Source organism: Artibeus jamaicensis, unplaced genomic scaffold, assembly GCF_021234435.1.
Source record: "Artibeus jamaicensis isolate MK-2021 breed Jamaican fruit bat unplaced genomic scaffold, CSHL_Jam_final contig_923, whole genome shotgun sequence".
Taxonomy (NCBI): domain Eukaryota; kingdom Metazoa; phylum Chordata; class Mammalia; order Chiroptera; family Phyllostomidae; genus Artibeus; species Artibeus jamaicensis.
The window spans coordinates 3,849,356-3,867,632 of record NW_026522014.1 but is presented as its reverse complement, the minus strand read 5'-3'; the positions used below and the strand labels follow the sequence as shown (position 1 = coordinate 3,867,632).

General features: G+C 34.9%; 1 protein-coding gene across 1 annotated transcript in view; it reads right to left on the bottom strand.

Annotated features, from left to right (window-relative positions):
• PPP1R9A (protein phosphatase 1 regulatory subunit 9A) overlaps nucleotides 1–18,277 on the bottom strand; it is a 271,034-nt gene that overhangs the window by 87,196 nt on the left and 165,561 nt on the right. The window contains 2 exon segments of the mRNA XM_053655080.1: nucleotides 3,632–3,767; nucleotides 15,246–15,350. Coding sequence (XP_053511055.1) covers nucleotides 3,632–3,767; nucleotides 15,246–15,350 — 241 coding nt within the window.

The following is an 18,277-nucleotide window of genomic DNA, read 5'->3' as shown; positions in this document are numbered from 1 at the left end:
ATGATTCCATCTCTGAAATCATAAAATGACTCTATAAATAAGGAGAGTGAGAAACTAAGTGACTGATTACACAATTCAGGATTAACCAAGATATGTAAATCAATAAATTGCTCAATTACATATAAAATTAACTAAATTATTCAAGGACCATTTCCCCATTGGATAACCACTATCCGTCCATCTCATTTCCATTACGTTTCTTGGGCACTTTATTTTTTATTAACAGGACAAGAGAGTAAATAAGAAATACAGGCATAACATTTAAATCAATTTAAGAATAGTAGGCTGCATTAGTAAAAAAATGAATTTAAGTTATGTGGATAAGTTGAAGTATTTACACAAGAGTGAATTTTCATTCTTTGGACAGCTTCCGTCTCTTTGATGCACAGAAAATCTGCAGTTGGTTTTAGCTGGGCATCTGGGGCTAGGTCGTGCGGCGGCAGCAGGGGAGAGAGAAACCTGAGTCGGAGAGGAGCACGAGGGACAGAGGCAGCGGCAAAGGCCGCTGGACCGGGTCGGTACAGCGAAGGTTGCTCGGAACGGCACGGTGGCAAACATCTGACTCCTATTTCTATAACTTGCAGACAGAAGAAAAAGTTTAACCTAAAGCTAAACTCTATTTTTTGTAAAATATTTGTATACTCAATTATTCTTCCCTTAAAGCCCTGTCTTCTTAGGATACTTAAGGATTAAGTATTTACCTAGAGTGAGAAACCCTTCAAGAATTTGATTCTCTTATTATTAAAAAAACAAAGAGTCACAGAACCGAAGTACTACAAGATATTCCAACACTTTAAACAAGAATCCTCTTAGCGACATTTCTTGTCAGCCAGTTACTCTGCGTGCGCCTGAATACACACGGACCCAGCTGCCCGCTCCACCACAAAATGCAGTGGGTTGCAGGGGCCAGGCTTTGGAGCAAAGAAAACCCTCTCCCCATCCTAACGTGCCAACTACAAGCTGTACCACTAGGAAAAGCTTCAGTTGCTGCATTTCTAGAGAGAGAAAAGAGAACCTCTCTGTTTGCCCTAAGATGACACAAAATCAAGTGGGAAAGGCACCTTGCAAAGTGCCTGACACTGAATATTTATTTACCTCCATTCCTGCTGAAAATATCTACTTTAAGTGACAATCCACTCTGCTTTCCTTATAAAAAGAGGCAAGAAAAATCCATATGATGCTTTTCTAAGTGCAAATATTGAGGAACAAATATTTCTTTTGCATTTACTCATTATCACATTAGAGAAAATTGTGTGTATATATGAGGAAGGAGCCAAAAAGAAACTGAGTTATCTTCTAGAGGGCGGGCCCCTTTTAGTACAGGCTTTCCTTACTAGGTGAGTGTTCTAGGAACCCATCTGTTATGAGTGTACCAACTGGCATTGTTGTGAGAGGCTGTGTTTGGCTTCAGTGAATTTGTTTTGAAGACTCTTCACATGTATTTGCCCATTTCATGATGGGTGATTTACAGGAGCACCTGCCCATACCACAATGAGTGTTAACAGTTTTTAAACAAAAATGGCATGACCCCTGTACCCCACTCTCCCTGTTTACCTGATCTCACCCCAAGAAACTTTTTGTTTCCCTGGATGAAAAGGAAAATGTTTTGCCAATGTAAGTGTTGAAACAAAAGACGGCAGAAGCACTGAAAGGCATCACAATTGACAAGTTCAAAAACTGTTTTGAGCAGTGGACAAAACAACTTGGTAGGTATATTGTGTCTAATGGAGAGTACGCTGAAGGTGACTGATGCTTAGACATGTAAAAATACATAATTTTTTATAAATAAATTCCATCTTGGGGTACCCCCTCATTTATACACTTATATATAAAGCTTTATCTGCTTGAGTTGAAAACTTTTGGGGATGAATATGATCAATTCGTCAAAATAACCTGAGAAATATGTAGTAGTATGGGATCTAAAAATTTCACTTGGAGAACCTTAAAAACTATTTGATTTTCCCTATTTCTTTGTTAGACCAGATGCTTTATTTCAGAGACTCATGGAATATTAGAAGCTGGAAAGAACTGAGACTTTAGCCCAATCCCTGTGCTTTGTGGCCAGAGACGTGGGGGCCCACAGAGACTGGAAAGCTGGGTCTCCTCAGCTTCCACTGCCTGACATGAGCCACGCACCCCGGACCTCAGACCCAAATCCTTCGCAGCAAAGCGAGCAGGTAAGAACCAGACCTGCAGAGAATGATTCCATGACCCTAAAACAGACTTGTAGTCAAAGCAAATCAGTATCTCTGTTGAAACACAAAACACTAGCGCAGAAGATGGAAAAACTAGGTAAGATGAAAGTTCAAATATCACTCTTTCAGTAATCACTCTTTCAGTTTCTAAATCCAAGATAACATTTCCATACAAAATATCTCAGTATAATGAAAAAATACGCACCATGTCAAATGAATTCTGCAAGTGAAAAAAACTAAATCAACTAAATAGAATTCTAGGAGACTAATCATTCACGTGAAGACTTTCTAATGTGTACTCTTTGATTGAAAGTTAACTAATGCGCCATTGTAAATTTCCTGCTGCAATTGATGGAGATTACATCCTCATTATACTACAAGCAAATGAAAAGACTAAAATATATTTGGGCTAAAACATTCCAAACTAAAGGTACATGAAAAATATTTGAATATCTGTTTATTAACCTTCACTACATCCTGGCTACAAACCAAAAAAAGCTCTGGACAAAGAATAAATTCAAATGAGTAGAAGTTGAAGATATTAAGTTGTACTGTCCTTATACCAGCTGAAATAAAGAATAATTATTTTGCTTGAATTTCACTATGCTAATGGAGTATGAAATACTACAACTAAATTGCTGACGGATCTTTTGACATGCCAATATGAAACACATGCAGCTTTAAAATAAAGCGCGTTGTCCCATGACATCAATGCATGTTTGGCGTTTACATTAGAAATAGGCCAGCATCTGTGTTAGATTACTCCACACAAGGGTTCCGGACAGCCGTTTTCACTTGGGGGTTAGCTTCTACTCATTTACTTGATCTTCTACAGAGAACAGGATGCAAAATTATTCCAATATGTATCTACTCTATGGAATATGTGTTGGTGGAAAAGCTTTGTTCTGCATTATGTTAGCACAAATCATAGTGAGCGGATCCAAAGAACTTTCTCTTCCTGGAAAAAAGAAAACACTCAGTGATTTTTTAGTATTTTCCTGTGTTGTATGTGTGCTTTTTCACACAAAATGTTTATGGATTTTCTTGAAAAAGCATTATACTTATAGAAAATTTGGTAAAGATTGGAAGAACATAAAGCTGAGAAAGAAAAATCACCCAATTCGAACATTAAAGACAGCTACTATGGACATTTTGGTGCTTTAACTTTTCTTTGTTTCAATGAATTTATTTTCATAGAGTGATGAGATGATACCTTTGATTCCAACGTCTTCACACTGTAAACATAATACCATTACTTGATTCATAAATGAATAACAAATTTGAGTAATATTTATTTCCGGTGAGGGTGAATGTAGCCACATTCTCCTTGGGAAACTGCAAAGAATCTCTCCTACTGTTATAAAGTAAACAGAGTTTTACAAAGAAGGAACCTGGCGAGAAGAAACGTGGGAAGAGGAGAGCGCCGGGCTGCCTACCTCGTCGTCGTCTGCGTCGTACTGGGCGTAGTGCTGCTCCAGCAGTTCTCTCTGGCGCCTCTCCTGTTCCAGCGTCTGGCTTATCAACTGCGCAACCTCACTCACTTGTCCTGGTTTTTCTCGCCCAATAACAAATCTGCAGGAAGGTTAAAGAAGGCTAATACAGTTAGACTGTCTCATAAATAGGAGAGCTAACAAAAGTAACCAATTACCAAGCTTGATATCTCATCAGGGCTCAGGAAGCCTCAAAAAAGTAGTAGCATCACCGCCATACTTTAAATGGCAGGCCCGGGTGGCAGGAGAGGTTAACTGAGCCATTTAGGGTGGTTTTCGCAGCAGCCCAAAGGGAAAGAAAGAGAAATACATGATCATAAAAAATGTTACCTTGGGAGAAGAGAAAACAAATGTAATTCATTCAACAGTACTTTACACGTTTTTGATTCCCTACGCATGGAAGCAACCACCTAATTTCCTGTACTACTGAACTTAAGATTTCCATAACAATGTCATCCTTATAAAGCAAAAACTGCTTGAAAACTTTTTGAGGTATAGCATACCTTAGGTGGATACATATATACAGAGGGAGGTACTAACTTTTTGCTAAGTTACTATAACTTTGGATATAAAGAAAAAAAAGGGGAAACTAATGGAGGTGGGATGTTTTTGGTTTTAAAATGAAAAACTAAAATGAGGACAAGCAGGGAATTAACTAACTTCTTTTGGAGAAAGATGGTATAAGGAGGAATATGCCTTCAAATAATAAAGGGACTAAGGGAAATACGTTTGTATTAATTCCTGTAGGAACAAAAGTATAAAGGAAAAACCAGGAAAGTCATCTATTGCAAGGCACAGTCCCCTATAGTAGGTCCTCATTAATACTATGTGTTTTGCTCAACAAATTAATACTCACTTAACATCTTTTCACACTAACATATGGTTCTATTTTTTAAAAAATACAAATAAAATATTTTTGTGATATAATTTCTATATATTATTTAACATCACTACTTTGTATGTGACTTAGCTATTTCTATATTTAACTGATGCTTTCCTATGATTACAATATATTGCTACATTCAATTAAAATTTTAAATGAAATACTCCACATTCCCTGTACAAATACACTAAATGTCCAAATTTTTATATTTAGATGTTAATAATTCATTGGTTTTTGGAAAGACTTTTATGAAGTTTCAAACAGGACTTACTTTTGATATTATATTTGCATGTCTGTTTTATTATCTGAGCTATTTTCCTTTAAGAATATACTATAAGTAGAATTTATAAATACTAAAATTTTCATCTTTATTCAGGTATAATTCACACAGTAAAATACATCTATTTTTAATGTACAGGCTGATAAATTTGACAAATGTATAAACCTGTAAACAGTACATTGATAGAGATACAGAACATTTCCATTACCCCAAAATATACCATCTCCCTTTCCAGTAAATTGCTCTCACCCTGGGCCATTAGTAGATGTGTCTTTAGCGTATCATGCAAACAGAATGACAGAGTGTCTGGCTTCTTTGGCTCACTATAAAGTTTTGGACAATTAGCCACGTTGTTGCAAGTATCAGCAACTTGTTCCTTTTTATCACTGAATAGTATTTCATTGTACCAGATTTGCTAGATTTGGTTCATCTATTCTTCTACTGATAGGTATTTGGGTTGGATTTGGATCATATAAGCAAAGTTATTATAAACTTGAGTTCAAGTCTTTGTGGAGACATAAATTTTCATTTTTTAACTTAGACAAATAATTAATAGTAGGATTGATGTTATATGCTAAGTATATATTTAATTTTTTAAAAAATTGCTACCCAGGCCAGTGTGGCTCAGTTGGTTGAAGCATCATCCCATAGACCAAAAGGTTGCAGGTTCAATTCCCAGTTAGGGCACACAACTAAATTGAGGGTTTTGATGCCCAGACTGGGTGCATATAACAAGGCCCCCAGTAGATGATCCTCTCTTACACTGATATTTTTTTCTTTCTCTCTCTTCCTTCCTCTCTCTATAGAAAGCAATGAGAATGTTGTTGGGTGTGGGTGAAATACTGAAAAAATGTTTTTCAAATGGTGGTACCATTTTATATTTCTATTAGCAATGCATGAAAGTTGAAGTTGTTTGACCTCATCAGCACATAGGATTGTCTTTTAAAATTTTAGCCATTCAACTGGGTAGGTATCTAATTGTATTTATAATGGTTTTAATGTCTAATGCCCTGATGACTAATGATTTTAAGTGTCTTTTCATACATTTTTTGACCATCCATATGTCTTTCTTAGTGAAGTATCTTTTCAAATCTCTTGCCCATTTTTTTAAAAATCTGGGTTGCCTGGCTTTTTATTATTGAGTTGTAATGGTCCTTTATATATTCTGGATCTCTATTTACACACCCTCATCTATATATATATATTGCAGATACACACATATACAGAGATATACACTCAAATGATATATGTGTTTGATTTGTTATATTCTGCCTATCTGTGGTTCACCTCTTAATCTTCTATACTGATCTTTTCTTTCCTTAAATGCACAACAGAGTAGGGCTTAAGGGGGTATAATTTACCTATATAAAGATAACAGGAGATTTAAGGAAGCAATACTGTACAAAATGCATATGCATATGCATCAAGAACTATGCATATTAATCAAGCTCTATGAGATTGTAGCCAAGCTCATAGTAAGTAAATTAGAATTCGCATTCATTTAGGCCATCAGTTCTTTAAACTCATTTGAGAATTACATTGTCCATCTTTTAGTTTAACAATTTTCCCTAAGAATGGAAAGTTTATTTCCTCTGCAAGGCAAGTGTTTAAAGTTAATCTAAACACAATTCAGGAAGAGAAAGACGTGGTCCCACTTGCCAAATAGTTGAAACTGAATTTAATTGCTAATTTTAGAGAGGAATGAAGGAATCCTAAGAAAGACCTTGTGAGGAATTTTTAAAGCAGAAAATAATTTTTTAAAGTCTAGGTTATATCATAATAAATTATGTAATTACATAATATAATAAATCAAAACTCCAATATGATGTGCAACTTTCTTCCTGTCTTGAAAACATGATCTCTAATTCCAAGCTACAATTATTTATAAATGCTAAACCTAAAAGAACGATTACATATAATCAAAGGTTCAGAGGAAATAAGAATTGTTCCATATTGCTTAAGAAAACAGCATTTTAAATCATGAAGGCATAGTTGCTCAAAATCACAGCTTGTCTTTCTTTATGGATTTACCCCTACAATTTAACATTATTCACTACTTGCCCAATATTAGTTCACATTCAAAATCACTTTACAGTTTGATGAAACAGAAGTGATTCGTAACTGCATATAAAACAGACAACTCCTCTCAGGAAATACACTCACTTTTAAAAGTGTTGTTACAGTACACATGTCTTCATTCAAGCAGGTAAGGTGGGCGGAGTTAGAGCACCTGGCTGAACACATCTTTAAAGTCTTGTGACTATAACTAATAGTGTACATTTGCACTGTTAGAACTCATTCTGATGAGTATGGCCCAGAGGAAAAGCACCTAGAAGTGCAACTGACTGTTCTCTGTCTTTATTTTCCTCATTGAAAATTAGTATCTACTCCACATGTCTAAAGGAGTATCTATCCATGTGTCTGAAGAATAAAATGTGGTATAAACATAGGAGGACTTTAAGGTACTATTATTATTATGGCAAAACTAATAAAAAGCTCCCATTTGGAAAATGTATAACATTCAAATTACCTTTCTATGTTCTTATATGTATGGTCCACTTTAAAGCAGTCCTTATAAATATGTCTTATAACAGTATATGTATAATCTAGCACATATAGAATACAGTAGAAAATGTAAAATTTAAATTAAGGTTATTATTTCAGTATGGATTCATATTCATAGTATAAATATGCTGTGTTACTTGGGGCTTAACAGGTTTGTAGAAGGGGAAAATAACTAACAAAAATATTATATAATCCACACAAAAACCTTAACTAATTACCTGGCACCTAGAGAGTATTTAATAAATGTTTAGTCTTGTTTTTATCTAGATAATATATTAAGATATAAATAGGGCTGAGTGTATTTAAAAGTACACACTTGTCCTAGTTACCTCTTATTTGAATCACACTAGTTTTTAAAAATGACTGGATTTTTGTGAGTCAACCACAGGAAAAAGACATAATACTTGTACTATAGTATGCTCTGAATATTTTAATATCAGTCACCCTCAAAAGATAAATATGGATCACACGACCACATTAAACTGAATTTTTAAAACATCAAAAATATAGCTAAAGCCCGCGACGCCCAGTCGCTCTGAGCACGTGACGCCCGCACACAGCGCGCTCTGCCCCAGACACTACCCGGCGGGAACGGCGCTTGTGCCCAGTTTCTAAACTTCAGGATCCTTTGAAAAGCTTTTTTCTTGTTACTTTCCTCACTTTTTTCCTTTGCTTCAATAAGAAATGGGGTGGTCTTTTTATTTTTTCAGCTACAAAGAATGAGGTAACAGAAACCAAACTGTAATGGATATTTAAATTTAAAAATTTGGTATTTTCTAAGGTTATATATATATATATGTGTGTGTGTGTGTGTGTGTGTGTGTGTGTGTGTGTGTGTGTGTGTGTGTGTAATACAATACTAAAACCAAAATATGCAATTAAGGTTTATGTTTTTTAGCATGGCTCAGTTCTGGTGTTCAAAATAATGATCTTGATTCAATGTGAACTATTTCCCTACAAACTGTCCCCTCTCCCCTGGGAGCTGAGATACAATAGACAAAGTCAGATAAATCAGTTTTTCCTTGTCTTTTTACCTATTATGAGAGCAGGCAATGCCCATATACTGTCTTTTAAAGTTTAGATGACAGGATTATATGGAATGCATCTGATTAGTTTATTGAATACACTGGTGAGCTATCAAAAAATAAACAACTATAAAGTTGCACTAACAATTTGCTGAATTGAAATAAAGATTCTACATGTCCTATGTGAATTCTGTGGGAGTTTATGTTGAGATATGATTTATGAGTGCCTTGTTTTATGGACAAAAGTTATTCTAATAAAAGTGATACATTAGTGAAAATGGCATTTGATGTCAACACTTAAAAATTCTCAATGTGGAATTAAGCTAGTTTAAAAAAGGAGAAGTTACACTAGGATATAGTTATTAAGTCTTACACAAATAATTCTTTCATTCACACATTCTTTTAACAAATACTTATTTGTACGTACACCAAAACCCTGAATGCTGTATCTTTAAAAAAAACAACAAAAAACCCTGCATAAGACTTACTCTCTCAATCTCAGGACTAGAGCTTTCGGTCACAAGGACACTGGTACTTCTGGAAAGTTTTGTAAAAAACGTGTCTCATTTTTCCCATGTTTGCTCACATTTTATGACCTAACTCTGAACTTGGTAGCTTTTTAAGTATTTCACTTAATTCTACTTGAACTAGTGGTGGTAAATGTATTAATATATTTGGCACTTTCACTAAAATTTGCTGAAAATTGGTTAAAGGGCTCATAGACACAGACAACAGTGTGGTGGCCGGGTAAGGAAGGGGTAGGTGTAAGGGGGGGTCAATGGCAACGGGAAAATACAATCTATCAATCAATAAAATTTGCTGGTAGTGTTTAGATGTTAAAGTCCTATACAACCAAGTGACTGTTGACCATTCTCATATATATAAGCTAAAAGTTTGCCCTGATGGGTGTGGCTCAGTTTTGGGCATTGTTCTGCAAACCAAAAGGTTGCTGGTTTGATTCCTGGTCAGGGCACATGCCTGGGCTGTGGGTTCGGTCCCTGCTCAGTCAGAGTGTGTAAGAGAGGCAACCCTTCAATGTTTCTCTCTCACACAGATGTTTCTCTCCCTCTCTTCCTCCCTTCCCCTCTCTCTAAAAATAAATGAATAAAATATTTAAGAAAAAGTTCTACTATCTGTGGTCTGAAAGCCCTGTGGCTGCTCCTCTGGTCTGTAGTCTTAGGAGTAATGTAATCACAAAAGTCACAAGGACTGATGACATCCGTGAACATGGCAGTTCCTCCACGGCCTTCCACTAGAACGGCACTTCATTATGCACGATCACAAAATCACTTTGATAAAAAGTGGAAATGTCAATTTCCCCTTGTGCGTAACAGCAACAAAAACTCTTGTTAAAATGATGTAAATGAAGTGAAAACATCTCAAGATTGAATGCATTTCAAATGGAAATCTCAGCTGTATCAATGATTTTTAAGTAAATTTTTTTATTTCATTATTTAGAAATTATATGCCTAGGTATAAATTTTAAATAAACACCTTCATATCTATAAAAATTCACTTATCATTTATTTAAATTTTCTTTTTAATATTACAATGTCTTCCAAAAAGGGCAGAGTGATACAGGGTCCTTCAGAAGTAAGGCCTGTTTGGGTGCAGTTGAATAATACGGGTGTAATAATTCACAGTTTTAATTTGAACATCTCACCCAAAATCATATGGTGTACCCGAGTGTGATATTGTTATGTTACAGAACTACATGCTTATATTTTTGTAAGAAAAGATTTCATAACAAAAAGGGATATTGTCTGTGCCAGAGCCTGTACTGTGCGTAGAAGGAAAATGTTTAGACTTCTCAGCATCCTGTCAGTCTTTCTTAAACAGTTTACAAATGTCAGGGTTATTGTGATATACACAAATTGTGTACATCAATTTATCAGTTAAAGGGCATCGGAACTTAGTTTTACTGGTTTTCAATTGTTATGAGCAAAGCTCCTAGGAATATGCAAACGTGAGTTTTTGGGTCGGGACATGTTTTAACTTCAGCCTTTCAGGTAACTGTATCTACCTCAGTGAAGTGTCTCTTTAGTTGATTTGCATATTTTTAGTAGGGTTATATATCTTCTTGATGAACTGTGAGAGTTCTTTGTATCTTCTGAATAATATAGTTCTTTATCAGATAAATATTTGGCAGATATGCATTCTTTAGCTTGCTTTTCCATTTTCTTAAGAGTACTTTTCAAAACAAGTGTTTAAAAGTTTTGATGCATTTTACCATTTCTTTCTTTTATACTTCTTCCTTTTTTTATCTTAAAAGATCCTCAACTCAAGGTCATTGAGATTTTTTGCCTGTTTTCTAGAAATTTTATAGTTTCAGCTGTTGTTCTTAAATTTATGACCAATTGAGTTAATTTTTGTAAGAGCTGTGGAAGGAAGATCAAGTTTGGGATTTTTTAAAGATGTAGTTACCCAGCTGTTCCACCGATTTATGAAGTGACTGTAATTTCCCCCATTGATTTGTCTTGGTGCATTAGTCAAAAATCAATTGTTTATGTCTGTGCAGGTCTATTTTGGAACTCCCTCTTCTGCTCCATTAATCTAAGTATTTATATCCTTGTGCCCAAACCAGACTGCTGTAATCAGTGTAGCTTTCAGGTAGGGAAATCCCCAACTTTTTTCTTTTCTAAAGAAAAGTTAATTTCCACACACACGCACACATACCCGAGTTTCACTGAGATTGTGCTTAATCTGTAGATTTGGTGGGGGCAGGGGGGAATTAAAATCTTAGCAATATTGAGTTTTCTGATCCATAAGCATGGTCTATTTCTTCACTCATTTAAGTTGTGTTTATTCTTAGAAGAATTTTGCTGAAATATTCAATATATTGTCAGATTATCCTTAAGTATTTCATGTTTTTGATGTTATCATGGATGCTATTAAATTTGAATTTTCAATTCTTTGTTGTTGCTCGTGTGTAGAAATAGAATGGATTTCTATACACACCCTATTCTCCTGTAACCTTGTTTGACTCATTTATCAATTATAGTAGCAACTCCTATAGATTCCTTAGAATTGTCTACATAGATGGCCATGTTGTCCGTGAATAAAGTTTTACTTCTTCCATTTCGATCTATGTGTTTTCCATTTCTTATTCTTGCTTCAGAACTAGCCTGACCTCCAGTACAATGATGAATGGAAGTTGTGAAAGTGAACATAGTCACACTGTCCTTGTACCAAGGAGAAAACATTTGGTCTTTCATTAAGTATATTAGCTGTAGGTGTTACTTGGATGCTAATTATCACATTGAGGGTTTTCCCTTATATTTCAAGTCTCCTGAGAGTTTTTTAAAAATTGTTAATTAATTAATTATGTTTTTGAGATAGGGAAAGGGAGGAAGAGCAAGAGAAACATTGATGTGAGAGAGAACATCGACCAGATGCCTCTCAGATGCACCCCACGTGGAGACTGAATGTGCAACCCAGGCATTAGCCATGACCAGGTATCCAACTGGTAACCTTTCACTTTGGGGGATGACACCCAACCAAGCCACAGGGCCTGAGTTTTTAAAAAAATCACATCTACTGAAATGAACATATAAATGAACATGTGATTTTTCTCCATTATTCTATGCGTATAGAAAATTATATACATTGAAATTCAAACATTATGTCAATATAGCCGGGGCTATTCTAACTTTTTAACTATATTACATTCAGCAAGTTACATTTTATCAACCATCAAAAAGATTACAGGTTTTTAAATAACTATTTTATTTCCTTTTTAGGTTTCACCAGGTAGCTTTGAAATATATATTTTTTAAAAAGAGTACCAGAAAAAAAATAATAAAATGTAATTGACTGTGATTAAAAAAAGAGGACATACTAAATAATATGAATCTAAAGTCAAAAGCCAAAGGAGTCTAAAGTAAATGCTAGGCAATATGTGTGGTGTAGCATAAGTTAATCTAGAATCATTCTGGACTGACCAAATGCTTATCTCCAGAGTTTCCTAGAGCATAGTACTGACCCTTGGTCATAGCCATGAAATGTACTAACCAGGGATAAACAGTGTTTTGCAAACATGGGTTCATGAGTTGTTTCAAGGCAAGACATATCTATATCTGCCTACCAGAACTGCTTGGTAATAATAACTGGATTTATTACCTGTACCTGGATTTGGTGGAGTCTGGGGGTTTTCAGTGATTGAGCTGTTGGGTAGTAAGAATGAACCTACATGGCCAACTCACTCTGACACAGTCCTACTTCACAGACTTCGGGCTTCTCAATACCAAGGTGCTTCATGAACATGTCATGTGCTTTAACATCTGGAGAAGAACACGTTCTGGAAAACCCGGTGGAGGGGTGATGAAGAAGTCTATGTCTGAGTCCTCCATGACTATCCCCTTCAATCCTTAACTTTCTCCCACTGTTGCTGTGTTGCCTCATTTCTAAGTATAAACGGAGCCCTGTGAGTCCTTTATCTAATCAATCACTTCAAGTAATTAATGTGATATGAGTGCGGTACTCATTATCAGTACATAGTTTAAGTGGTATCAGTAAAATAGATGAAATAATAATCTTTAATAATGCTCTGAGCCAGGCTTCAACTTTCTATACCCAGGAACCTAGAAGTGGTTTGTGCTGAACCACTTCTTCAAAGTGGCTCAAAGGCTTTAACTCATATAAATGATGTAGGGTTGAAAAAGACACATACCCTTGGAAGTTATCACATTAAAATATTGTATGATGATGTTCCTAGTGTGTTAAAATGGCAATTAATGGTATCTTCATTAGTACTATTAGTTCATAAACTCAGGTAGAGCAATTCCAAGTTTAATAAAGCAGACTAAGAGGTCAGACAAAAAATGATTTTAAGTGTGGGTGAATTCATATGACTTCACTGTGTGAATCTGATTCATATCCAAATGCCGGCACCAATCTCATATACATTTTCAGTAAATAAATAAGAATCTTGATCTCCAATACTTAAAAATTAATCATTATCCAAATCTCAGTTTCAATTTTCTCATCACTACTAGCTTATGTTTCCCTTTCCTGGCTCTTTAAAGCCATGAATTCCAACAAATTCCTGCTAGATCTGTGCTTAGTAGTTAGAAGAATACAAACTAAATTTAATAATTCTTAAATATCATTTAAAAAAATAAATGTTAGTAACCACTGAATGTGGTAGCAAAGTTACCAATGAATAAGAAATATAGAACCATATATATTATAAATCCTCATTTTAAACAGTTGATTAAAACTGTGGGTTTGGTTTTTGAATCCCGTTTTTGTATGAACACTTTATGAAGGACTACCGTATAAAATACATTCCAGAAATTCAAATGTTGTTTTTAATAAGCTAAAATTGTAAAAAGACTTTTTCCTTACATTTAACTGAGATCCTACTTTACATAATTTTAGTCAATTAAGACCCAGGGTTAAATAATTTGGGAGCACAAAGGAGGCTAAAGGTCCCATTTTGATATCAAGATTTTTGCAAATCTTGGAATTGGAAAATAAGAGGTATAACTTTAAGAGATGAAAGTAGAATGTTCTGTAACTTCAAGGTCAAAGAAGTAAAATGACTGGTTAGTGTACCAGGAAGAAGAGATAACTAGGGGACAGTGAAGTTAACAAGTGCATCTTGGAGGGAAAAGAATTTGAATTATGTTCCTCAAGATAAGTAGGTTCTAAACAGTATTTTTCAGTGGGGGAAAAAAAAAGGCAGAAAAAGGCACAAAACAATTCACAAATTACACTTGAAGAATGGTAACTACACTTACATGACTGCACCAGGCCAGGACCATTGGCAAGTTCATTTTGATGATAACACTCGGACACTTTCATAATTACACATACTAAATAATGTACTCTTATGTATCCCTTTGTAGGATTTTTGGAAAGGTATGACATAGCAATATTATATTTTTAAAAAAGCACCCTATGTCTAAGTAAAACAAATTTTAAATTTTGACCTTAGTTGGCTCATTTGTTTTCCAAGCTACAGTTTGCAGAACCCCAGGATTGGATGTAAATTTAAAGATCCAGAAAAATATACCCTCTATTCTATTGAAGTTGGAAAAGTTATAGCTTACCAAAGATTATTAGTCTTGCCTGTTTCTTTAAGGCAATAAAAAGATTTTAAAAATGCATTTATTAAACTCAAATCATTCAGCCTGCTTGTCTAAAGAACATCGATTATCGTGTATATGCATAATCATTTCAATTTCAATCTACAGTGTGCCTGGTTTTATTAAAAGGATTTGAGGCCAAAAGTGACATTTATTGAATATGTAACCAGACATTCTATCTTCCTAGCAATTATTATTATATTAGCAATAAGGCACACTAATGTAGCTCAATAATTAGCCATATATTTTTAAAGATTTTATTTATTTAGCTTTAGAGACTAGGTAAAGGAGGGAGAAAAAGAGGGAGAGAATCGTTGATGTGAGAGAGAAACATCAATCAGTTGCCTCTACTATGTGCCCCAACCTGGAACCAAATATGCAATCCAGGCATGTGCCCTGACCAGGAATCAAACTGGGGACCATTCACTTTGCCAGACAATGCCCAACCAACTGAGCCATACCAGTCAAGGCAATAACCATACTGATTCACACAGTACACTCCATATCTTCCCATCTTTCTAGAATACTATAATTTTTAGCTTTAAATTACATTCAAATGAACTAATTGCAATAAAGAAAAAATTTTAATGGCAACTATTTCAGCATTTAGATAAAATTCTCATTATCATTAAATACACATATAGGTATAATTCTAAAAATTTAAATTTAACAAAATATCAAGTAACCAAATTATACACACCTGAGGCCACATGCTTACCTGACATTGCCCTTGGTGTTTCTGAGAACTGTTGCTGCAAAATTTTGTGTAACACCCACCAAGCTGATTCCGTCCACTTCTACAATCTGGTCATTGACTTGTATTCTACCGGAATAGAGAAAAATTACCCACAGTTAATTTTTCTGATAATACATTACCATCTGCAATAAAGGAGTTGACAAAATACTTGATTTTTAAGACACTCTTACTGATACAAAATTTGTCTTTTAAATATCAGCTCCAGACCTCAGTCAAATGCTCACTGTTTTTAAAAGATTGTTTTGAAGAATAGAAATAAGCAATACTAAATGAAGAGATTCAGTTAACCTAACATCCATATTGCTATCACAAAGGATTGCTGTTAATGTATAACATTTCTACATTTTCTTTTGTCCTTAAAAATCACTTAGAATGTTATAGTTATAGCTGAAATACTGTTTGGGCTTCATACTCTCCAAGGAAATTCTATAAGAATTTCAGGGAATCCTTCACATATATAAATTTCTTATGTACATATAATATATATACACACATATACACACACATAAAGATGCATATGTGTATGTATATATTTATGTTTACAAGCAATATATGATATGAGTGTTATTCAGTGTATAAAGCTTCTAAAGTTACATACATGTTTTATACATCTCTTTTTTATATTCCTCAAAATGAAATATTTTAGTCATGGAAAAATGAAGAAGGAATTAGACAATAAACACACAAATATTATTAGATTATTAATTTATTACAGAAAAGCTGAATTCCCTTTATTATTTGCCTCTAATTCTCTTCCATTCACTCCTAACACAGAGGTAGCCATCATGCTTATTTTGATGGTTAGCCTTTCTATTGATGTTTTGAAATAGAAATATCAAGTATGCATGAATAGGCATAACATGTACATTTCCAGTTTTCAAACTTCATAGTAAATCTCTTTTTGTACAATTGAGTTTCCTTCACTCAATGTTATATGTAAGATTTATCCATGATTACAAATACAATTTTAGCTAGTTCATCTTAATAACCATATAGTATTATTTTGATAAACATACAAAAATGCATTTACTCATTTTTTGCAAAGGGACAATTATATTACGTTCTAGCTATTATGAATACTATTATAATAACCAATTTCATACATGTCTCTTTACACACGTGTGTGAGTTTCTCCAGGTTATATACCTAGAAATAAGATTCCTGAGTCAAAGATCAGAGGGAATTTCAACTTGAACAAACGGACAAATTTTAGTTCCAGTTGCTGACTCTCCACCCCCTCACCAATGCTTGGTACAGTCAGACCCTTTACTTACTGCAGATCTTGTCAGTGTCAAAACACACCATACTGTGACTTCCATTGCATTTCCCTAACTACCTGTGTGGCGGAATGTCTTTTCCTATATTTAAGAGTCAACTGTCCACTTTTGCACACTGTTAAATCATGTCTCTTACCCATTTTTGTTGATGTTGGGTTGTCTTTTTTTTAACTGGTTTATATAATATGTTTTCACATCATCTGAAATAGTTTTACCCCTGTCTGTAACTTGTCTTTTCACATTTCTTTGGAAAACAGTGGTTTTGAGGGAAACAATCTAAAAATATATAGAATCTTAATTATAATTTTAGCTTTATATCAGGTAGTCTTTGTATCTGAGAAAGAAGAACAAAGGAGGAGGCATCACCATAACTGAAATCAAACTATATTACCAGGCCACTGTTATCAAAACAGTCTGGTACTGACATAAGACCAGACACATAGAACAATGAAATAGATTAGAAAGCCCAGAAATAAAACCATGTCAACATAGTCAGTTAATATTTGACAAAGCAAACAGGAACATAAAATGGAGTAAAAATAGCCTCTTCAATAAATGGTGTTGGAAGATCCGGACAAGTACATGTAAAAAAATGACACTTGACTACCAACTTACACCATACACAAAAATAAACTCAGGATGGATAAAAAACTTATCTATAAGTTGTGACACCATAAAAATCCTAGGGGGAAACACAGGCAGGAAAATTTCAGATATCCCATGTAGCAATATTGTCACCAATACATCCCCTTGGGCAGGGGTGTCAAACTCATTTTCACCGGGGGCCATATCAGCCTTGAGGTTGCCTTCAAAGGGCCAACAAAATTTTAGGACCATATAAATGTAACTACTCCTCAACGGTTAAGGAGTTGAAATTACATTCAGCCCTTTGAAGGCCACTACAAGGTTGATGTGGCCCCTGGTGAAAATGAGTTTGACACCCCTGCCCTAGGGCAAGGGATATAAAGGAAAGAATAAACAAATGGGACTACATTAAACTAAAAACCTCTGCATGGCTAAAGAAACATCAACAAAATGGAAAGGGAACCAACCATATGGGAAAACATATTTGCCAATGATACCTCAGACAAGGGTCTGGTCTCTAAAATATATAAAGAACTCACGGATCTTCACACCAGGAAGACAAGCAATCCAATTAAAAAATGGGCAAAAAACCTGAATAGACACTTCTCCAAGGAGGACATAGAGAGGGCCTATAGACACATGAGACAATGATCAACATCACTAGCCATCTCAACATCAAAGAGATGCAAATCAAAACCGCAGTGGATACCTCTTCACACCAGTCAGACTGGCCATCATTAATAAGTCAACCAACAAGAAGTGCTGACAAGGCTGGGGAAAAGGGGGAACCCTAGTGCACTATGGGGAATGCAGACTGGTGCAGCGACCATAGAAAAAAACTAAAAAACTAAAGATGGAACTGCCTTTCAATTCAGTGATCCCACTGCTGGGACTATACTCTAAGAACCTTGAATCGTCAATTTGAAAGGACCTATGCAACCCAGTGTCCATAGCAGCACTATTTACAATAGCCAAGTGCTAGAAACAGCTTAAGTGTCCATCAGTAAATAGGTGGATGAAAAAACTATGGTACATTTACACAATGGAATACTACACAGCAGAAAGAAAGAAGGAGCTTCTACCCTTTGCAACAGCATTGATGGATCTGGAAAGCACTATATTAAGTGTAAT